We start from the raw sequence: 24,701 nt of genomic DNA, 5'->3' as shown, positions 1-24,701 counted from the left end.
CCAAATTGTGAATTTTCGGGCCTCTGTGGCCAAATTGTGAAGTTTTGGGCCTTAGTGGCCAAATTGTGAATGTTTGGGCCTTAGGCCAAATTGTGAATTTTTTGGGCCTTTGGGGCCAAATTGGGAATTTTTGGGCCTTCATGGCCAAAATGTGAATTTTTGGGCCTCTGTGGCCAAATCGGGAGTTTTTGGGCCTCTGTGGCCAAGTCGGGAGTTTTTGGGCCTTTGGGGCCAATTTCAGAATTTTTGGGCCTCTGGGGCCGAATTAAAGAATTTTTGGCCTTTGGGGCCAAAATGTGAATTTTGGGCCTCTAGGGCCAAATTGGAGAATTTTGGGCCTTTGGGGCCGAATTGAAAAGTTTTGGGCCTTTGGGGCCAAAATGGGGATTTTGGGCCTCTGTGGCCAAATCGAGAATTTTAGGGCCTTAGAGGCCAAATTGAGAATTTTTGGGCCTTTGGGGCCAAATTAGGAATTTTTGGGCCTTCGGGGCCAAATTGAGAATTTTTGGGCCTTTCGGGCCAAATTAGGAATTTTTAGGCCTTTGGGGCCAAATTGAGAATTTTTGAGGTCTAAGGACCAAAATGTAATTTTCTAGGTCTCGGGGACCAAAATGTGATTTTCAACTTTGAAATGGAATTTTTTTTTTTTTTTGAAATATGGGATGAATGCGTGAATGCGCACAACATCACAACATAATCCATTTTTAATGGAATGATTCAGCATCATCGGGTGCATACAGTCCTAAAGGATAGGTTCTATAGGCTATGACACAAATAGAGAATTGGCTTATTAAGGGACCCTTGAACCTTGAGCATGGATATACCTAACCACATGTGAAACAAAGAGTTTCGCGTGGGTCCAACGGTACGCATACTCATGGGCCACCTCCAAAAGGATTAGAGGTGGTTTGCGGTAACAGGGAGGACGCTTTGGCTGTCCGTCGGCATAATCAAAGAGACCTGCCGATCAGCGCTACTTGTTATCTAGACTCAGAAGTTTGAACAGAAGAGAAGAAATTCATTTGAAGTTCATTTTTTATGCAATGGAGAAAAAGATTCTCAATCGTGCAAATAAATCAACAAGTTTTAATGTCTTAATTAAATTTTTCAATTAAGTTCAAATTTCCTCATCAATTATTCTTAAAGAAAAAACACTTTATTCGTGCTAGGATACCCTGCAAAACAAAGCATTGTAAAATAATACCCTAAAGAAGGGCGGGTTAGTTTACACAACAATCGTAGTCCGCTTTATGCAAAATGATTACATAAATCCCCAGCAGAGTCGCCAAACTGTGAACCCCTTCCCCAAATGTCATAGGCATGTGATGCATATGATGAATGAGAAGAAATACACGTGATGTGTGTGAGTCGCCACCTTGTTTAATTATTTTAGGGTAAACTAGGAAAAAACCCTAAGTGACTCCATTTTTAATTAACCTAGTTACTAGATTAATTATCCCAATGATTAAGGCACAATCTACGAACCCGAGATGGATCCCGAGACTATGTCATGCTGATGAACTAACCGATGAATGAATGCTTTGCAAGGTGAATGATGGATTAATGAAATGTTTGAGTGATTTCGACTTGCCGCTCGGGGTAAAATCCCGAACGTGCCTACGTACTTCCGTTTGAATGGAAGATCAAAGTCAACGTAGTTCGATAGGCCTTTTTAAAAGGGCTTTGAAGGTGTATGCTTAATGCATGAGTGTGTATGCTTTGTGCATGAGTGTGTATATGCTTTGTGCATGAGTGTGTATGCTTTGTGCATGAGTGTTTGTATGCTTTGTGCATTTTGTGTGTATGCTTTGTGCATGAGTGTGTGTATGCTTTGTGCATTTTGTGTGTATGCTTTGTGCATGAGTGTGTGTATGCTTTGTGCGTTTTGTGTGTACGCTTTGTGCATAAGTGTGTATGCTTTGTGCATAAGTGTGTATGCTTTGTGCATAAGTGTGTATGCTTTGTGCATAAGTGTGTATGCTTTGTGCATTTTGTTTAGGCATTTTGCCAAAAATGTTGATTTTAATGGCTTTTAGCCAAAATGATTTGATTTAGGCAATTGTTGCCAAAAATGTTGATTTTAGGCGATTTTCGCCAAAATGGTTGATTTTAAGGCCTTTGGCCAAAAGATTGATTAATTTAAGCGATTTGTCGCTAAAATGGTTGATTTTAAGGCCTTTGGCCAAAATGTGTTGTTTTAGGCAATTAGTTTGCCAAAATGTGCGATTTAGGCTTTAATGCCACGATTATCAATTAATCGAGCGTTCGAGCTTAATCACCATTTATTGTCGAGACGTGATTGATTAACGCTTTTAGCCACAATTATTGATTAATTGGACTTAAGCCGGATTTGTTTGAAATAAGGCAATTGAACCGTAGTTATTAATTAACTAGGCCCTTTTAACCAATATTATCGGATTTAAGGCTTTAATACCACAGTTATTAATTAACCGGACATTTAAGCTTAATCGTGTTTAATTAAGACAGTTTATTTGTCTAAATGATGACGTGAATGCATTTATGCAATTGTAGAATTATTAAGAGTAGAAGAGAAATATGCATGAAGTGCTAAAATTAAATAGGCAGAGTTTTGTTTACATACCTGATTTAATCGACGACCGCTTCTTAACTCCAGATTAAGCTCCTCGCTTAGGAAATATTAATTAATTTTAATTTGTTTAATTTTAATGTCCAAATATCACAATAAAAATGCAATAAAAATTAAATTAAATGCAAAAAGCGGTAAAGAAAACGCAAGGAGCGTGAGAGGGAGAAGGATTCGTCCGTCAACCCAAACTGGGGTGCCAGAAAATGGCTGAAAATGGTCTATTTATAGGCCATTTTCGGGTCCAGGGCGGCAGGTGCCGCCTGGCTTGGCGGCAGCTGCCGCCCAAGAGGCTGGGCGACAGGTGCCGCCTGGCTCGGCGGCAGGCCCCGCCCACGCTGGGCGGGGGCTGCGCGCGGGGTATGCTTAATGCATGAGTGTGTGTATGCTTCGTGCATTTTGTTCAGGCATTTTGCCAAAGAATTGATTGATTTGATTAGGCGTTTGTTGCCAAAAGTGTTGATTTAAGGTTTTTAGCCAAAAGGATTGATTTCGGCAATTTGTTGCCAAAAATTGATGTGATTTAGGCGATTGTCGTCAAAATTGATTATTTGAAGGCTTTTAGCCAAAATGAGTTGATTTAGGCAATTTGTTTGCCAAAAGTGTTGATTGGGCGATTGTCGCCAAAATGATTGATTTAAGGCTTTTAGCTAAAAGATTGATTAATTCAAGGCGTTTTGCCAAAAATTGATGCGTAATTTAGGCAATTTGTTGCCAAAATGTGATTGACTAAACTGTAGGCAATTTGTTGCCAAAAAAACGTGATTGATTAAGGCTTTTAGCCACAATTATTGATTAATTGGACTTTTAGCCGAACTTGTTCGAAATAAAGGCAATTACACCGTAGTTATTAATTAACTAGGCTTTTTAGCCAGTATGTTCGGATTTAGGCTTTATCACCACGATTATTAATTAACCGGGCATTGAAGCTTAATCATATTTAATTGAGGCAGTTTATTTGCCAAATTGATGACGTGAACGCATTTATGCAGCAGTTTAATTCAGAATTGGAGTAGAAGAGAATGTGCACAAAATGCTGAAATTAAATAGACAGGGTTTCGTTATTACCTGAGTTAATCGGCGGCCACTTCTTAGCTTCAGCTTGAAAATTCCAGATTAAGCTCCTCGTTTGGGGAATATTAATTAAAATTAATTCAATTAAGTGGCCAAGTATCACAACAGCAGAGTAATAAAAGCCTACACTAAATGCAGAAAAGCAGTAAAAGAACCGCAAGGAGCGTAGGGGAGAAGAGAGCGTCCGTCAACACAGACTGAATCAGTAAAAAAGTCGCATCGGGGCTGATTTTATAGGAAAAAACAGGCTGGAGGGCGGGCGCTACCGCCCTGTCCGGCGGGTGCCCCCGCCGTGGCCTGCGGGCGCCGCCGCCCTGGCCGACGGTCGCCGCCGCCCTGGCCGGTGGGCGCCTAGTTTTTCGTTCCGGAGGCTTTTTTGGGAGTTCCGTACCTCCAAAAAATATTTCGGGACCAGTTCTGTGATCCTCGCAATTTTTCAGACGTTTCAAGTACCATATTGGCATACTTTCGGTGAACTTTTCGAACGTCCTCCGGTCCGGCCGGACTGTTTGCAGTTCGTGAAAATAGGCTTTTTGAGCCTCAAAATTAAAGTATTCACAGTTTGACACACGCCTTAATGGGATGGAATCCATAATTGCAGACAGATTCCAATCCATCGAGATTATGCACGGGAGCCTCAACTCTCGCATGGATACACTGTAAGGCCAACTCCAGACTGTCATTCAGCTATTGTAGCCACACCCTCCTCCGCCACCGAAGTCCTGATGAATTTTCATTTCCTTCTGTGTTTTTTTTTATTTTAATTTCTGTTCTCATACACTAAATGTTATGTTTTGAATTTTTAGTTTTATTTGCTTTTGTTACTGTTTCCATTCCTTTGAATATTTTATCTTTTAGTAGTTTTTTTTCTTTTAATGTTTTTTTTTTTTTTGGTCTTTTAGCTATTACATATTCAAACACCCAGCTCTATTGTATTTTTGAATACAATTTTGGTAACGCCTACTACACTCTCTTCTTCTTTTCTTTTGTTAATGCAATAAGTTTGGGGAAGTAAGTTTAGTTTGTACACATTGGAGACAATGAGTTTGATTAAATTGGGGGAAGGAAAAATTTTAGCTAAAAATTTTATTTTTATTTTTGCTTAACATGGTTGGAATAATTATAGACAAGCTTGAAAGTTATCATAATTTAGTAATTTGTGATGAATTTAGTTGATTTTCTTATCTAGTATGTTTGAGCTTTAAATTTTAATTTTTGACTTAACATGATTCATTGGTTTAACTATTTGTTTCTAAGATTATAAACAGTAATTTTTGTGAAATTTGTGATATATAGGCATGTTTTAATCTAAAGTCATTTAACCTTGGCATTCCTAGAACAAATTAGAATTCCCTTTGAGACAAAATTTTAAATGCTTACATTTAGAAAGAGATGATTTAGGCATTCTTTGTTGAACTTCATATTTAGCCTAGGCCTCCTAAGTTAAAAATATGACTTTTGCAACTAATTTGAAGCCTATATCCAATTTTTATTGATCAAACCTTATTAAGCCTAGCCATTAAACCAATTTAAATTCCTACCCTAAGTACAATGATGTATAATTGAAAGATTTGATTTTTATTAAAACATAACAACAAAAAGGAATGAAACTTCATTAATACTAGTAAGTGGGTCAATTAGAAAAATCAAAGAGAAACACCCCATAGAAAAAGCAATCAATCGCAAGAATTCAAGTTTGGGGAATCAAAAGCAAGAAAGAAATTATCAAAATATTTTGAAAAGACCTTACCAAAATATCTCTAATCATGAGCTAGTGAAGAATTTCAAGATCAAAACTCCCTTTAACAAAAATTGTTTTGGTATAATGAAAATCTTGATATTATACATTCTTTTATACTCCTTGTCTATCTTTGTATCCTTTTCTTTGATTAGCTAAATCTATACCTCGAAAACCTCATTACAACCTAAAATAAAGACCTTTTGATGTTTTAAATTGTATGCATTTCAATTGTGGAGAAGGGATGACTAAATTTGCATATGGGAATGTTGAAATTATATTATTAAATACCTTATTTAAAAGGTTAAATAATTTTTGTGGAATATTCATATTCTATTTGTCATAAGTTGAATAATTATTAGTGTTGAAAATCTTTTTAACTTATGTTTAAATCGAGGAATGTGTTTTATCAAAAATTGAATTTTCGCTTAAATATAATTAGCATGGAAAACAATTGATTTATTCACATATTAATGATTGTGATATCTTTTGAGTTTATGAATAATTATCTCCAACCATAGTAAGCTAGTTTTGTCAATTTATTTTGTTCTCTTGTTTTTAGCTTTGTTGCTTGAGGACAAGCAATGGTTTAAGTTTGGGGAATTTTGATAGGTGTCATTTTTACAGTATTTTTAGTATAATTTTTATTTCGAATTTTAGTAAATTTTATCACTTTAATTAATTTTTACTTTGTTTTAATTATAATTTTGTTCAAATCTTACTTGAATCATAATCCACTTGATCTTTAAGAAATTTGCAGGGTTTTGGCACAGAAAAGAGCATTACAAAGCAAAACACTCAGGCTTTAGCACACCCAACCCGTGCACCTTGGCACGCCCGTGCTGAACCTAAGAAAAATCAAGTGGAGAGTCAAACTCTAGCATGGCTAAGCCGTGCTATCTGGCATGCTCGTGCCTAAAAAGAACCTTAGGGCGTGCTTGCCTAACATGCCCGTGATGAAATCTATCTTGGAAGGTCAGAGCCTACCATGCCCTGCCCGTGCTAGGGTGCACGCCCATGCCACAAAAACTCCTCTGAGCGTGTTGCAGAGCACGGCCCGTGCTAAATCACTCAGAGATCTAGATTCTAGCACGCCCAAGCCGTGCTATTTGGCACGCCCGTGCTACGAAGGCGAAGCTGTCTTGAATAAAAACGCAAGCCAATCTTTTTAACTCACATGGGCCCACCTCAGATATTTTCCTAAACGTGCAAAACAAGATCTAAACCTATTTAGGAAGAGAGAAGAGTCCTAACTAAGAAGAAATCCAAGGCCTAATCAGTTATGATCTCCAAAGAAGATTTCGTACTTAATAAGGATTCTATTTCCTAAAACGGAGTTAGATTTTCTCCTAGGAGGTCTATATAAAGAGAGGAACGATTCATTGTAAAGATATCTAGAGTTCTAGTATTTTTCTACATAGTTCTCTCTCTCTCAAAGATTTCAAGTGTCCAAGATTTGTGCCAAGAGTCAAGAAACCCATCCACATAGCTGTTGTCTAGTTTTTATTTCTAAACTCTTAATCTTGTCTTTCTTTTCATTATTCATTATTGATTATGAAGTTTTATTCAAGTATTACTGAGTTTTATTTAATTACTATGTTGAACTAAACTCTCATACTAGGGATTTGATATAGCTTAATTCGATTCCAATTTATAATATTAGATTTGCTTTTCCTTGTTCATGATATAATTTATTACTGAACTTAATGCTTCCAGGCAGAGTTTCTCCCCTGGATTGATTTATTTCATTAATCACTATCGGAAGAAGGCTTTTTGATATTAAAAAGGTAATAAATTACATGAGAATAATACCTTGATGCGGAAGCTATATGGTTTGACTCATGGGGGGTTTTCATAAGTTAACGACCTTAGGTTATGAATTCACAAAACAAACCATAAAACTTAATGATTTAATTCATGTCTAATTGCGCTATTGGAAGATAGGTAATTAGACCGGATTAGAATAGCTAACAATACATCGGGAGAGCTTGTTAGTGATTTTAGGGTTGTTTCCCCTACTTGAACAATTAAAATTGATTATCAAACTAATAAAATAAATTGGATAGAATTAAGTGAAATCAATATCCCTAGTAGTTTTAAATCCTTGATTTCTTTTCATCTAAATTTTGTTGCTTGATTTCTTTCTGTTTTATTTTAGAATTTACTTTTCTTATAACAAATCTCTCTTATTGTGGTAAAAATAATAATAGGTTAACATAATTTTATTACTTGATATACAACCCCTATGGATACGATACTCTTCTCACTCAATATTACTCGTTGCGATTTCGTACACTTGCGAAAATCACTGTCAATTGAGCTCTGATACCATGTTAGTTTTAAGAGAAAAGGTACAGAAGCGAAAGAGGAAAGTGAGAGAGAAAAAAATGTTTTCTCTATTTTTCATTGAATGAATAAGCCAGCTGTACATATTTCTTATATATTACAAGTATAGTAGCTATTCTTTTATTAAGCTAAACTACCTGTGTTATTTACATTTAAGAGAAACACAATAAATAAATATACAACTAAATTCTTTTCAATGTATGCTATTTGAATATTGATTTTAATATCTTTTCAACTATAGTTTGATAATCTAATCTAATTTTTTATTTTATACTTTAACAAAATTTAAGTTTGCATGGGCAAGAACTTATTTTATTATATATGCTAGATTATGGGTCTAGAAGATTACAGTCCACTATAGAAATTAAGAATCTAATCAAGATAGTACCAAGGCAATAATTTTCCTCCATTAAATATTTGATAATTAAATGTTCATTTTTTTAAAAAAAAGTTGTTTGAAAGAGAGGTATAACGATTAAAAGGTCATCATGGATAGATACATTTATGGTTGCAAAGCTCGTAAAAACTGTAAGTTATTATAATTTTGCAGTATTAAAATCATTGTTATATATTGAGATATTTAATGCATGTGGTATAAATTTTAAGAATTGATTGATTTATTTCTTAAATATAATTAAGATATTACCGTAATTATGTTTAGAGCATATATTAGCCCTTGATCTAGAATTGTCAATTATATTTATACCTCGAATATACTCTTGAAGTAGCAATATCGAGAGAAAATAATTTAAGATATATTTTGGATTTATTTTTTATCATTTTTATCATTAAGCAAAATAGAGAGATCTTAATAAAGATCATGCGGCTGCCCAACTGGATTTGCTCAATTTCCTGAAGTGAATGGAATAACATATAATACTGGATATGGGGGTAGTAAGATCCACACAACTAGATCTGGTGCATTCCCTGAACTGAATTCAATAATATATAATATATGGAGTGAAGATGTACATTGAAAAAGATATATTTACTGATGAGAATATTAATAAAATCACAATTGAAGTAATAATCTTGGCAATTATGGTTGCCATATAATTAAGAATAAATTTTACAACCAGAAGTGGTATATATAATGTAGCATGTACAAATATTGATTATGTATTTGTTGTACACCAAAATATGGAAAAACAAATTTGGCTTTGGTAAAAGAGAATTTAAAGGGTCAAGAAGAGCAAGTATTACTACCTAGAGGAAAAAATTTTATGCATAATGCATTATTCCAAATGATATTTATTAAAATAGATATTATATGAAGAGAACAATTGAAACAAATATGGTTGTAAACTAGAAGTTTACAAATCTAAGTACTTTATTATTTGGCATGATCGGTTGGACTATCCCGATCAATAATGATACAAATAAGGAAAATTTAATTCTTATGTGAATATTTATTGAAGAACTAGAAGTTTCTTCAAATGTAATGAATTTTTCATGCTTAGTTTGTTCTCAAAGAAAATTAATTATTAAGCATACCAAGTCAAGTTCAAGTTGAACTACTTGCATTTTCTGTAATGTATAAAGAGTAATTTATGATCAATTCATACACTTTGTGGATCATTTAGATATTTTATGGATGCATCCAAAAGATAGTTACATGATTATTAAATTGCAACCTGAAGTTTGCAAATATTATTATTAACTTACAACCTAAAGTTTGCAAGATTATTTGCGGAAGTAATTTGATTAAGCACATAATTTCTAGATTATGCTATCAAGACAATTTATCTTGAGAATTATGGTGAATTTACACATCAAGCCTTTAATGATTATGGCATGTGTTAATTGAAATAATTTTAAGGCAACCCGTTGTTACTTTTATTTATGCTCAAATTGATTTAGTATAATCATTTATTAAGCGATTGTAGTTAATTATAAGAAAATTATTATGAGAACAAAGCTTCTTATTTTTGTAGAAGGACATGCTATTAAATGTAGTAGCACTTACTCACATCAAGCCAATAAGTTATTTTAAGTTCTTCCCTTTATAATTAATTTTGGATCAGAAACCAAATATTACCCACCGAGAAATTTTTTGAAATGTGCAACTTATGTTCTGATTGATCCACCACGATGCACTAAGATGGGTCCTCAAAGAAGGTTGAAAAATATGCCGGGTATGAATAAGAAAGCTATCTATGGCCAAATTTGCTAATTATTATGGATCATGACATTAGGAGAAGAAAATAAGCAGCTAGAAGAATAATTGATTGGAAAAAAAAAATTATTGTTGGTATATCTCTATCCTCATGCAAAGCAGTGTGAATTTAAAAGTTTAAAAAATAATTCATTTGCAAGATATTGCAAATTAGTTGCCAAATATATACTTATCCAGCATGAGATAATTAAATCTCACATCCTAGCTGCAAATGCTTCTATTAGAATTAAAGTCCTGAAAGGACAAATTGCCTATGCTAATGAGTCTAAGGCATGCCTGAACCATGGTAGACCAATCGATTCCAAGAATAAAAATCATATAAAAAGAAAAGGAGTGTAGACACTGAAACTTTTCCCTTGAAAGGTTCAGTGATAAAACACTATTTTTTTTGTATAAAATTGGATTAGGACTCCTGATTGCTCCGGTTTTCAGACCAATGGTCCATGGCTGAGATTATCTACTTGTTTAACCATTTTTACTTTCTTGGGTTACCAGGCATTTAGCGATGAAATTGGGCTCGAGAAGCGTGTCGGGCCCGCCCGATACACTTTTCGGTGCACTGTCTCATTTTGCATACCACCTGATTTGTTTTAGTAAAAGTGGATCCAGTCCTGTTGCAGAGCCCGACAATGGCATTTTTGCCACGTCAGCCCTAAGTGGGGCCACCCTACCCTCAAATGCCTATAAATAGGCATTGGGGGGTGAGCGAAGGGAGGAGATTTCGGGATTGCTTAACAAAACTCTTGCAAATTTTTCCTCAAAACTCCCTTAACCTAAATCTATAACAAGTTTTATTGATTAAGGTCAAGAGAGAAGAGTTTTCTTAAAGAATCTAAGTAAGTTTGCAATCAATCTCCCTAAAAAACACTTATTCTAATCTTAAATCTTGGACTATTGGATCAAGAGCCTAGTTTTTTGGGTTTCTTCATCTATTTTTCAATCAATCTTCAAAGGAATCAACAAAGGTAGTTTCTAAGAACCTTAAACTCATTTCTTAGTTTTTTACTTTTCCTTTTCGGTGTTTTGAACACCTGTTCTATGCCTGCTTGTGAGGGAAACCTAGGATCAATCACAAAAAGGTTTTTTGTGCCTTTGTGGCGTGTGGCCTAAGCTAGTAGCGCAAGCTACTACATGTGGCGTGCACCATACGCATGTGGCTCGTGCCACAGTAGCCTAGATTCCCCTATTTTTACCCTGTTTTCTCCAAAAGCCTTCCTGATCCGAGAAATACCCTGCGCCATTATGTGTGGTGTGTGCCATAAACTTATGGTGCATGCCATAGATCCCTGTGGTGCAAGGCCCTTCAATTCAGAGGCTCTAAATATTTATAAACTCAATAAATGTCCGAATTCGGAGATCCAGTGGCCAAGCTCCGACCTTAAATGGTATGTGATACGTATTAAGTCACATATGGATCAAATAGAAAATAAATTGAGAACCATGAGTGGAGTATTTGTTCATCCTTTAAGGATGAACATCAAGGCCATGAGCTTAAATCTTGTCCAACCATTTAATTTATTGTCTTACATTTCAAGTACCTTATTATTCTGCCTTTTATTTATGCCTTTTTAATTGAATGCCTTATGTTTATTATAGTGCTAACCCCTTTATCTAATCACTTTTATATCATGAATATGCGTTATGTTTCCATTATGTGAATGAATGATTGATTGTTGGTTGGGTTGTATGATTATATAATTTTGAGAATAATGTTTATTTTGTGTTTGTGTTGATTATGGATGTTTTATTCTTATTATGTTTTAATGTTGTATTATTCCAAAATGTAAAAGGGTCCTATATGGATTCCTAATAATTGCATGTTTGTAATATTATTAGGTATTAAGAAATTTGGACGGTTAAGGATAGATTGTAAAATTAGGTATGGATTGTAAATCTTTTCTCCTTCCCCCCTTTCTTTTTCATGCTTTATGTTTCTTTAAGATGTATAATTGACATAGTTTTCCAAAATTGCATCAAAAAGTATCTACACCTCAGTTTTGGTTAATCGCATTATTCAAGTTATTGTGAATTATTGGACAATGAGGAGGTCGATTTAAAACCGGGCGATAGGGGTGCCTAACACCTTCTTCTATCGTACTAACTCCCGGACCCCATCTCTAGTTTAAAACCGGATTAGTCGATTCTAAAGAATCGACTTATTCAAGAATTTTTTTCCCTAATAAGGGTGGCGACTTCAAAACAAAACTCTTACCCAAGTAAGATAACCTTTTTTCGAGGATTAAACGAGTTTAATAAAAAAAAATCAATTTCCAAATAAAATGCACCAAGCCCGTTCGATTCGATTCTTTTTAAACTTTTGGGAAAAATTCAACGTCCTCAGATGGCGACTCCATTGGGGATCGAACCCAGAATCTCTGGTTTTCGATTTTGGATTCAAATAAGAGAGGAGTTGTCCAACTATTCACAACCTTTAATAATGTTATTAACTTCAAAGTGAGTTTACTTTTTGTACTTATAAATGCTATTCATGCATTTATTCTCATCTTAATCTCCTTTCTACCCTAAACCCTAAAGGTGGTATTGGGGGTTGTGATCATTTCACTCTACTCGATTGTTTTGATCCGCCATTAATATACACCACCCATAAGTCAAGTACCATTTGGTATATAAAAAAAATTGACACAACCCGTTATCACCATTACGCTTAAACCTAAAGCAAATGAGAGGAAAAAACCTAATTCTCACTTATAGAACCCAAACTTAATAAAAACCGACCTAAGCTCATATAATTGACCCTAGTTCCTTCCTCTAGGTTTACCTTAATAAATTTATGATTGTTGCATTCATACAATAAATACAAGAGACGTTGGTCTAAAATCCCATGATGGTTTATGGGCCAAACCTATATGTCCTAAGGTTTGGAAAGACTATACCTCGAATCGTGTGTAAGAGATATAAGGGTGGAGGTCATGCATTTCCCAACTCCCGTCCCCTTTGTATAAAATTGCTATGATTGTGTTGTGCTTCATTTATGCATCATTTAACTTGCTTTCTTGTAGCCATTTAGGTATATTCTAAGAGAGGTGTTGAAAGCAAAATGAGCTAAAAGAGCTCTTTCCAATAGTGACTACAAGGCTGAAGCTCAAGTGCCTAATAGGGAAGCTCCTTCGATCCCGACTCCAGCAAAAGAAGACCAATTAGAAGAGACTCATCAACTCTTACTTAAAATAAAGCAAGCGCAATCGAAGCCATAACTCTCTTCCAAGGTGTGGAGGCGCGATTCACGCTCATGCGCAATATCGTCAACTGCCTAGTGGAAATTAGACACTTCACTCTAAAGGATGCTAAGCCATATCAAACCTCTTAGGCGTTGAAGTCCAAGTATTGTATATATCTAGTTAGGGCCTCAAAAGAATAATTAATGTAAAAAGTCTACTTTTGGAAGATAATGAAATGAGTTAATCTCGAGCCAAATATTGTTGATGCCAAAAAGAGAAAAAAGAAGAAAAATAATGAAAAGCAAAAGGAAATGAAAAATCAAATGTAAATAAATAAGAACCCTGCTCAAGTACTATTACACTTGAGGCAAAAAGAAAGGGATGCAAAAATAAATAAAGCAAAAAGGTCGTTATCAGTATTTAGCTAAGAAATAGGGCATGTTTTACTCCTAATAGATTTTGAGAGCCTTTTTTTTATTTTGGATTTGAGCAGTCGCAATAAAGCCATGATGGAATATAGCATTAGTTGCATTTTACAATGTTGTGACAGTATGTTCGCATTTTTGTATGACATGACATATTCAAAAATCCATGCATACATGCATCATGTCGTGTTTTCTAACGTTCATTTTGTGCAGTCAAGATAGCACCACATAAAGAAAAAGCACCAAAAGCAGTCAGTTGGTTAAGAGTAGATAGCCGGTTGATTAGAGTTGAAGAACCTTCATGTCACGGAGGTAGGTTTTAGCTTGCCTATCCGTGCGGCACTTAGTCGCCTTTGGGTGCTAGGACGAGCTAAGTAAGCCTAGAATCACAATGGAGCAAATATAGAAGCTAAGAAAAGAAGAGAGCACACAAGAGAACTCTTAACACTTAAATGCTTTGTATTGCTTGAATGAGCTTCGATGATTTACAAGTGAAGTGAGGGGTGGTATTTATAGCCACTTCCACCTCCTCAATGGATGGCTAGGATTTAATCTATACAAATGAACGGCTAAGATTACATGGACAATTCTAGAATAATGTAGATATTACATGAAATATCTATTGAGTAGAATAATATAGAGTAGTGTAGAGAATTCTAGAAAACGGGCTCAAGTGTGGCAGCCCAATTTGGCACCCTTCTAAGCCTTGCCTATAAATTGTGAGGCTGCCTTGCATTTTTGTGCAGCTTGTTGTGCGAGGCGTAACACCCTCCCCCACTCAATCCCGCGACGTCCTCGTCGCGTCTTGAGCCTCAAATTCTTTTATCTTGTCTTTGAACTGCCAAAGAGTGTCTTCATGCTCCCAGCTAGCTTCAGACTCGGGCAAGTTCTTCCACTTGACCAGGTACTCACGACAGGCTGGCACTCTGCGTCGCCGCACCACTCGTGAGTCTAGTATGCTGTCAACCTCCTTGTTAAATTCGGTAACAACAGCAGTTGGCGCTCTAGTAGACTCGCCCCTACTTGGATCCTCATCATCCGTATGATAAGGCTTCAACATGCTAACATGGAAGACATCATGAATCTTCAACTTGGGCGGCAGTTCGACTCGATAAGCGGCCTTCCCTACTCGTTGGATGATAGGGAATGGTCCCTCGTACCTCCTTGCTAACCCTTTGTGCAGCTTGTGCATTGCCTTAAATTGGTTAGGAAGGAGTTTGATTAGCACCTTGTCTCCCTCGGCATACTCTCTTGGGCGCCGCTTGATGTCAGCCCATTTCTTCATCCGTCAAGCAGCCTTGTCGAGACAGGCACGAGTTTCGTCAGCCTCTTCATGCCATTCTCTCGCAAACTTGTGAGCTGCTGGATTGGTGCCGGCATAAGAAGCTGCGATGGCATTAGTAGTGAGGGGCTGCTGTCCCATGATGATCTCGAAGGGACTTTTGCCTGTGGATTCGCTCCTTTGGAGGTTATACGAGAATTGGGCGATATCAAGCAACTTAGCCCAATCTCGCTGATGGGCACTAACATAATGTCGGAGATACAGCTCCAGCAATGCATTGACACGTTCAGTTTGCCCATCACTTTGGGGATGGAAGCTGGTTGAAAAGTTCAAGTCTGTCCCCATCAGCTTGAACAATTCTCGCCAAAACTTGCCTGTGAAGCGGGGGTCTCGGTCGCTCACAATATTTCGTGGAAGTCCCCATAACTTCACCACATTTTTGAAGAACATACGGGCTGCATCATCAGCCTTGCATTCAACTGGCGCAGGGATGAAGGTAGCATACTTGCTGAATCGATCAACAACTACCATGATGCTACCATATCCATCAGATTTTGGTAGTGCAGTGATGAAATCCATCGAGACACTCTCCCAAGGACGCTCCGCAATGGGAAGAGGTTCAAGTAAGCCCGCGGGAGGTTGCTGTTCTACCTTGTCTTGTTGACAAACAAGGCAAGTCTTAACATATGTCTCGACATCATCATGCATCCTTGGCCAATAGTAGTGAACTTTTACTAAGGCCATTGTTCGTGCTTCACCAGGATGCCCAGCCCATTTTGAATCGTGAGACTCCTTGAGAATCTCCTTGCGAAGGTTCCCCCATTTCGACACGAAGATGCGGTTGCCATGAGTATATAGCACACCATCTTGTTCCCAAAATCTTCGTGTCTTGCCTTCCTTTGCAAGTTTGAGCAAGTTTCTGGCAAAGGGGTCGTGTTGCATCCCTTCTCGGATGCGCTCTAGCAGGTTGCTCTGTGGGGTGCTAGCACTGATGTTGGCTAATTCTGCCTTGCGACTCAGTGCGTCAGCCACAACATTGGCCTTCCCTGGCTTGTACTCGAGCTTGTAATCAAATTTTGCCAAGAAATCTTGCCATCGGGCTTGCTTGGGACTCAGCTTCTTTTGCGTCTGGAAGTAGCTGGTAGCTACATTGTCTGTCTTGACCACGAATTTGCTACCAAGCAAGTAGTGTCGCCACGTCCGTAGGCAGTGAATGATGGCTGTCATCTCTTTTTCTTGGACAGTATACCGTCGCTCGGTATCATTTAGCTTTCGACTTTCATAAGCAATGGGATGGCCTTCTTGCATAAGTACCCCACCAATAGCATAATCCGAGGCATCAGTGTGTACCTCGAAAGGCTTTGTATAGTCGGGCAACACCATGATAGGCTCTTCGGACACCATCCGCTTCAGCTTCTCAAAGGCATCTTGGCATTGCGATGTCCAGTGCCATGTGCAGTTCTTTTTGAGCAGATTGGTCAGGGGCGCCGCAATGGCTGAGTACCCCTTTATAAAGCGGCGATAGTAGTTCACCAGGCCTAAGAAGGATCTTAGCTCGCGGACTTTTGATGGAGGTTGCCACTCTTGGATGGCCTTCACCTTCGCTGGATCCATCATTAGCTTGCCTTCCTTAATCCGATGCCCAAGAAATTCCACTTCTTGTTGAGCGAAGCAGCATTTTTCCACCTTCACATAGAGCTCGTATGCTCGGAGGACTTGGAAGACTTGCTTGAGATGTTGCACGTGCTCTTCAAGTGTAGTGCTATACACCACAATATCATCCAAGTATACCACCACAAACTTATCAAGGAATGGGTGGAACAGCTTGTTCATAAGAGTGCAGAATGTTGCTGGGGCATTGGTTAGGCCGAAAGGCATCACTAAGAACTCAAATGCGCCATACCGAGTTACACAAGTCGTCTTGGGCTCATCTCCTGCCGCTATGCGTACTTGGTATTAACCCGACCGCAAGTCCAGCTTAGAGAACCATCTAGCATTCCCCAGTTGATAAAAGAGATCAGCTATCAAAGGTATTGGGTATTTGTTCTTGATAGTGATCTTGTTCAAGGCCCGATAGTCTATGCACATCCGTAAAGAGCCATCCTTCTTCTTTTGGAAGAGGACTGGTGCGCCATAGGGAGCCTTGGAGGGTTGGATGTACCCTGCATCAATGAGGTCTTGGAGTTGCTTCCTCAATTCATCCAACTCCGGAGGAGACATGCGATAAGGAGCCATGGCTGGTGGCTTGGCACCAGGCTCCAGCTCAATCTCATGATCAATCTCCCTTCTAGGAGGGAGCTTTTTAGGCAGCTCGGGAGGCATGACATCTTTATATTCTTCCAAGACCGCTTGCACACATTCGGGCAAAGACTGTTTAGGACTTGTTGATTCTTCTCCCTCATTTAGTTCCCTTATTGATGCTATGAAGTTTTCGGCTTTGCTTAGGCCCCTCTTAAATTGCATAGCAGAGATCGTAGATGGAGATTTCTCTATGCACTTTAGTGGGACGATACAAGGCCTTTCTCCTTCAAGTATAATTAAGGAACTTGCATAAGGGAAAGGGAGTGCACGTACCTTGCGGAAAAATGCTAGCCCTAACACGATATCAAAATCGTCCATGGGCACGACAGTGAAGTCCAACTTTCCACACCATGAACCGATCTTAACATTCACAGCCTTTGTGAATCCCGCAATTGGCTTTCTTTGGCATTCACGGTCTTAACTGTGCCACTGCCTCCAACGATGTTAAGGCCCAAGCGCTTAGCTTCCCCAACATCTATGAAATTATCTGTAGCCCCTGTATCTAGCATTACGCTAGCCGATTTTTCATTGATGGCTACATCAGCGTATAACAAACCCTTCATCTCAGGGAGATCAGCAGGAAGGGGCCTTGTTATGGAACTTAAGTATTGCAGGGATCCCAAGTTGGCATTGGTTCCCTCTGTCTCTTGCTTTTTGTATTCAGCACACATTGCGTTTATTGCCTTCTTATTGGGGCAATCTTTTGTCCAATGTGGCCCTTCGCAGATGAAGCAAGGTTTCGGAGGTTTGGAGTCATACCTCTTAAACGGCTTGTCATGCTTTCCGCCAAAAGATTTGGATGAACTGCCCTCCTTGTGGCTTTGATCCTTCTTCTGACAATGTCTCTCTCCCCCACTCTTGCGAGGATTAGGCTTTTTGCTTTTGGCTTGGGTGGAGTAGTCGGTTAGAGTTTCAGCTACGGCAATGGCATCATCAAGTGTTTGCACACCGCGCCGCTCTAACTCTACCCTCGCCCAATCTTTGAGCCCATCCTTAAAGTAGAAGAGAGCGTCTTTGTCGGATAGATCATCAATTTCCAACATAAGGGTAGTAAACTCCTTGATGTAGTCGGAGATGCTACCACTTTGTCGTAGGCGACGTAGCCTACCCCTTGCTTCAGTTTCTGCGTTGTGAGGCACGAAGTGCTTCCGCAGTTCTGACTTGAATTGCTCCCACGTGTTGATAACACAAATGCCTTTCTCACGCTCCGCATGCTTCCTTCGCCACCATAATTGAGCAGCGTCCCGGAGGAACGTAGGGGCATTGCCAATCTTGGCAGTATCATCATGTACCCCCATGGCCTCAAAGTACTGGTCAAGGCCAAAGAGAAAATTCTCCACCATCGAAGCGCTACGAGTACCATTGTACATCGCAGGCTTGGGTACCTTCAAGCCATGCGCTACAGGTCCGGTGGTAGCACTGGTTGAGGCAGGACTACTCATTCTTTGGTGCATCCGGCATTCAGAACGGATAGCATCTACTTCACTACGTAGGGCACTAAGTTCAGATTCAGTGAAAGTTCGTACCTCTGTTATCCTTCCAACAAGGGCTTGAAGCTCCTCTCGTAGGGTCCTACCAAGCTCCATAATCATATCCTTGGCAGCCCTGGTGATCTCTTCGTTCTCCTGAACAACATTATCAAGTTGATCGGAGAGTTCACCCACAAGGGTCTCTTGAGTGGACAGTGATCGCTCAAGAGCTCTAATTCTTCGCTCCAAAGGATCGGTGGGAGATTCGCCAACCTTGGACTTCCCCCTCTTAGGCTGAGTGCGTGATGGCTCACGGCCTCGGACAGCCTCAGCCTGCTCAAGTTGTTGTTCCTCGGCAACAACCACAGTAGCTTCCTTGTTCGCCATTGATCAAGACGAAAGGCTTGGTACCTAGGATGGAACCGTTGCTCTGATACCACCTGTCACGGAGGTAGGTTTTAGCTTGCCTATCCGTGCGGCACTTAGTCGCCTTTGGGTGCTAGGACGAGATAAGTAAGCCTAGAATCACAATGGAGCAAATATAGAAGCTAAGAAGAGAAGAGAGCACACAAGAGAACTCTTAACACTTAAATGCTTTGTATTGCTTGAATGAGCTTCGATGATTTACAAGTGAAGTGAGGGGTGGTATTTATAGCCACTTCCAACTCCTCAATGGACGGCTAGGATTTAATCTATACAAATGAACGGCTAAGATTACATGGACAATTCTAGAATAATGTAGATATTACATGAAATATCTATTGAGTAGAATAATATAGAGTAGTGTAGAGAATTCTAGAAAACGGGCTCAAGTGTGGCAGCCCAATTTGGCACCCTTCTAAGCCTTGCCTATAAATTGTGAGGCTACCTTGCATTTTTGTGCAGCTTGTTGTGCGGGGCGTAACATTCAACTCTCTTTGATTTACCTAGTTCAAATTCTTCTAGTCCATGGGGCTCCCACTTTGAGATTGAGCACTCTCCAATTCAAACAGATTTGCCAGTCTTAGCTTCAGTTCTACGTCTACTTCATTTGATAGAATGGTCGAGTGAAGCATTCCCGTTTCTGAAATTGAGAGAATGATTGAGAAAATAGTGGCAGGTAGCCTTGAAAAGCTCTTATAGGAGCAAGTGGTAATTGAAGACGACGAAGCCAAGGGAGAGTCAGAAAGAAAGGAACACGTTGATGACACTTGGAAAGACGACGAATTCTTTAAGAAAATGACTACCAAAGAGATTGAGTCTGAGCCATTTGTCTCATAAAAATTCAAGAAATTAGATAAGAAGCTTGAGAAGTTGCATGTGTTCATGAAGTCCAAAGGGATGGACTAATATGTCGACCTCGACGATGATGATGATGGGGAGTTATAATTGAAGCAAGCTATCCCTGTGACCTACAAGATCCCAAAAGTGGCAAAGTATGATGGTAATGGTGATCAGAAGGTGCATCTCATGCAATACAAGTCTATTATGGAGTTGGTAGATTTGTCGTCAAGGAAAATTTTAAAAATGTTCCCGATGTCCTTAACTGGATCTGCCCAAACTTGGTATTACATATTTCACTTGATCTTGAGGAATTTTATAGATTTTTATAGAAAACCAGCCAAAAATGCAAGAGAAGATCAATTGTCAAAGACTTTCAGCAAGTAGCACACCCAGGGCGTGCTACCCAGCACCCCCCGTGCTACTCTGCAGAGTTCAACTTGGGCCGAAATTTCATACTAAGCCCGTGCTGCCCACATGAAAATATTATGGGACGTACCTTATTAAAGCTAGAGTCTTATTTAGATGCTGTGAGAGTCCTAATTAGAAAGAAATACAAAACCTAAATAGTTTCCCATCTCCAAAAGATTCTTCCTCAATAGAGATTCACTTTCCTAAACAAATACAAAGATATTCCAAATAATCTATATAAAGAGAGAGATTATCCATTCACAGGCGATCCAGTCATTGTATATTATCTCTTATTCTATTATTTTCTCTTCATAGTTTTCTCTCTCTTTAAGACTTCAAGCATCCAAGTTGAAGATCGAGATTCAAGGAAGCCACTCAAGCCAATTGTTGACTAGTTTTTATTTCTAAACTCTCCTTTTGTTTATTATTCTTTATGGGATTATTTACAAATTTAATTGAGTTTAATTTATTTGTTATGTCGAACTAATCCTTCTTACTAGGGATATGATATAGCTTAAATTCAACTTCAATTTATAATATTAGATTTGATTTTCTTTATTCAAGTAAAATTTATTATTAATCCTAATACTTCTAGGCAGAGTTTCTCTCATAGATTAATTTATTTCATTAATCACTATCGAGAGAATGGTTTTTTATATGAAAAGGGTAATAAATTTCATGGAAATAATAATTTGATGCGAGAGCTAAATGGTTTAACTCGTGGGAGGTTTTCATAAAATTAAAAGTCTTAATTTGTGAATTTTTGAATAATCACAAGAACTTAATGATTTAACTTATGTTTGGTTGCGCATTAAGAGATGGGTAATTGAAGTGGGTTAAAATAACTAATAAAACATCAAGAGAGCTTACTAGCGAATTTAGGGCTATTTCTCCTTTTTGAATAGTTAAAATTGATTATCAAACTAATAAGATAAACTAGATAGATTAAAATTGTTTGATCTCATTCTTATTGTTCTTACTTTAATTCTTTTACTGTCAAGTACAATTTCTTTATTATCATTTAAATAATAATAGATGCACACAATTTTGATACTTAGTATACAATCTTCCTACGACGCTACTCTACTCAATCTTTATTACTTGTTTGCGATTTTGTACATTTGCGAAAAAGTCTCTCAATCACCTATCTTACTCTAGTTGCATTATCTAACCCACCATAAACTACAACATTTACATTATGAGTTGCAACTTTTGTAGAAGTAGATTGCTCAATTCTTTGAGCGGCAGATATCACATTTAACGAAATCTCAAAACATAAAACAATCCCTCTATCAATTATACCCTTCATAGGCAATCCACCTACCTTCTGTTTTCTTTAGCCTTGCTCCCATATCACGCCATAGTGCCTTGCTCATTAGTAATAAGGTTGGCTAGCTCAACTTGAGAAATGACCAAAGTGTTATCTAACTCTTAACCTGCAAGTTCCTTTTTATCCTTATCCAATAAAACTCCAAACTGAGAACTATTTATCTCATCATTAGCTGGCTTATGCTTATCATGTCTCTGTGAAAAGGATACGCTAATATTCTTAGTAAAGTTGATGTTAAAAGCTTTTCTAGAATTATGTCTCAAGTTCCTAACCAATATCCAAGCTCCATGAAATCAGTAACCTCAGGATTAACTAGAGGTAAAACATGGTTAGTATAAGTCTTTGCATTCAATGGATTTTCATTACCTTCATTCCCCGTATTACAAACTTGTTCAAGATCTCTGATTATTATTGGGGTATTTTATCCATAATTATGGCTATATTTTCCACAACTAAAATAAACAAGGTGGATGTCTTCATATTCAACCCTCCTCATCCCTTTCTAAAGCTAAAACTTGGAGATTAGAGGTTTGGTTAGATCAACCTCAATGAACATTATGGCAAACTTACCCCGACTAACGAGACTGGTATTAGTATGAACCTTAATCGGCTTCCCCAATCTACTACCCAACTTTATAAGGAAAACTCGATCGTAATACTCAATTGACAAATGGAGAATCACACCCAGATTATCAATCTATCAATAGTCTCCAAAAATGGGTCAAACTCAGAATGCTAAGAGAGAACTAAGTAGTGATCCTCAATCATCCAAAGACCCTCATATAGTGCATGATCATAGTCATCCCCAAAATTAAACTTTATAATTGAAAAACCATTATCCAAAGAAATTGATTCAATAGGACTAACCAATTTCTATAACTCGTTTAACCATTTCACAAAAAGTAGTTATAACAATAAGTGGAAACTTCCATGGACTCGCAAATGAGATTTTTCCAAACTAGCCAGAAGAATATTCGGGCATCCCTCCTCCTCATCTTCTTCGTCGTCACTTGCTCCACATTCTTCAACATTAATATAATAATTTCCAAACTGTTCCCCAAATATAACCTTATCTCTGAAAGACATGCCCTTCTCCAATCCTTAGTATCAGAACTAAAGAATTTGGAACTGCAAAAAAGTCCATAATCTCATCCACAATATCAATCAGTTAGCTCATCATTAGAGGATAAGTCTTTTTTTGCACTTTCTTCTTGCTTCGATGGAGAAGATCAGCCCCTTTCCCAGATTGCTCACGATCGCTTGCTTCTACGGCAAGCTAAGGTTTACCACTGAAACACTCCGTAATTTTATTTTCAAAATTATAGAATTTTTGTTAAATCAAAAATCTGAATTTTTGACGATATGGGCCGTAAATAGTGAACAATCTTAATTTGAGTCCAAGTTTTGCGAATTGGGCCCAAGCCCAAATATATTGTTGAAAATTTTGAATTTAGAACAGTTAAATTTTCGAGAAATAATATGAAACTCCAGCAATTAATTTATTATGTATATATATATAAATTAATTTTCCCAAAAATCAAATTGATTTGTTGAAAACCAGCTTGAGATTTCTAGAAACCAAGTGAAAAACTCGAAAAAACCAAGCAAATCGAGCCACATCATTGAATTAGACCAAACCGATTCAACTCGAACCAAAATGGTCTAGAAACCGACCTGCTTTCTTTCTTTTTCTCCCTTCTTCTCTTCTCCCTCGCGAGCTTCAGAACGCGCGCCACCACCACCAGCACCATGCCTCTCTAGCCACCTGAACTGACCAGACCACCACCTCCATCACACCACCATCGACCTGCGGCACCTCCCTCCTTGTCCTCGTCTCTGGAAAATGCAGTAACTAGACAAGCTGCGATTCCCTTTTGGCAAGCGGCCCAGCAACACCTCCACTGGCTCTCAGGCGATCTCGTCATCATCGAACGGCTCCAGTTTCATCCTCAATTGACGGCGAGCACCGAACGTAGGAGGGACGCAGTGGTTGGCGTTGGAATCGACGGAGAAGATGACAGTGACACCAGACCACTGCCAAGCCCGGTTCGACCAACTGGAGTGCCGATCTCATGAAACGGAGGCCAAAAATGGACTCTGGACGGAAAATCGAGCCAAATGGTGTGGAGAGCGTTCGGTTTTGAGCGGCCACGACTTTCCAGCCACCATGGACGGAGGCCGGCGGCGGCGGTCCAATGATTGGCCGGCGACACTCTGGCAAGGCCCCGTGATACAGAATTCTCTTCTCTTCGCGCCCGATCATGGAATCGTCGTCCGATTCTTAATTGGTACATTCTAAGACCAATTTCTCCATTTTCGGTATAACTTCTAAACTTAGTAATTATTAGTTAATTAAATTGAATTTGAATGAATTAATTCATATATTATATATAAGCTAGGTTGAGAAGGACCCATTTATTTTGACGAACAACTATTTTGAATAATTGAGGACATTTAAATAAACTAATCATAGGAATTGATATATATTTAAGGGCGAGTTGAATTACTTAATAGATGTATTCATTAAATTTTAGTTTAATTGAAGCATTTGTTCTTAGCAACTAATTTAAAATTTGATAAAGGTGTAAATATGTGATTGTCACCGTTAAGCAAAGATGAAGAAATGAAGGTTTGATAAAGAGTTCTCTAATATTTAAAGGTTAGGTAACTGTCAAACGAGGATGGTTGAATTTAACTTATTGATACAAGTTTTATTTATAAATTGTACATTATTTGATAATTAGTTAGAGAATAATTAATAATATCGTTGGAACATGGTTGGAGGTTATTATAATTTGTAAATTAATTGGTGCATGTTGACATGGTTGTTTTGAAAGGAGGATGGGGATAAAGCTGATTGATTGCTCGACGGATGGGCTGTGTGTATTGATTGATAAATATATAATATAATAATACTGTGTTATCTAAACAAGTGGATAGTCCAATCTTTAGGGGAAATGCTCCCGAAATTTCAGTAGAACCTAGGCTACACATAATTAATAAGTTTATTTAGATTAATTCTATAACTTGATATATAATAAATAAAGTGCTCTAATTATTTTATTATTATTATTATTATTATTATTATTATTAATTTAATTATTC

The 24,701-nt window shown here is 37.8% G+C and overlaps 1 protein-coding gene across 1 annotated transcript; it reads right to left on the bottom strand.

The window, feature by feature from the left end:
* Positions 1-14,321: 14,321 nt before the first annotated feature.
* Positions 14,322-14,828, bottom strand: LOC149493175 (uncharacterized). Its single transcript, XM_089715431.1, has one exon. It carries the CDS (start codon positions 14,826-14,828, stop codon positions 14,322-14,324), a length of 507 nt encoding a protein of 168 aa, XP_089571557.1.
* Positions 14,829-24,701: the final 9,873 nt, after the last annotated feature.

The sequence above is a fragment of the Jatropha curcas genome, chromosome 10 (assembly GCF_041381405.1).
Source record: "Jatropha curcas cultivar XTBG-Jc1 chromosome 10, XTBG_Jcur_1.0, whole genome shotgun sequence".
NCBI classification, from domain to species: domain Eukaryota; kingdom Viridiplantae; phylum Streptophyta; class Magnoliopsida; order Malpighiales; family Euphorbiaceae; genus Jatropha; species Jatropha curcas.
This window is presented reverse-complemented; position numbering and strand designations above follow the sequence as displayed.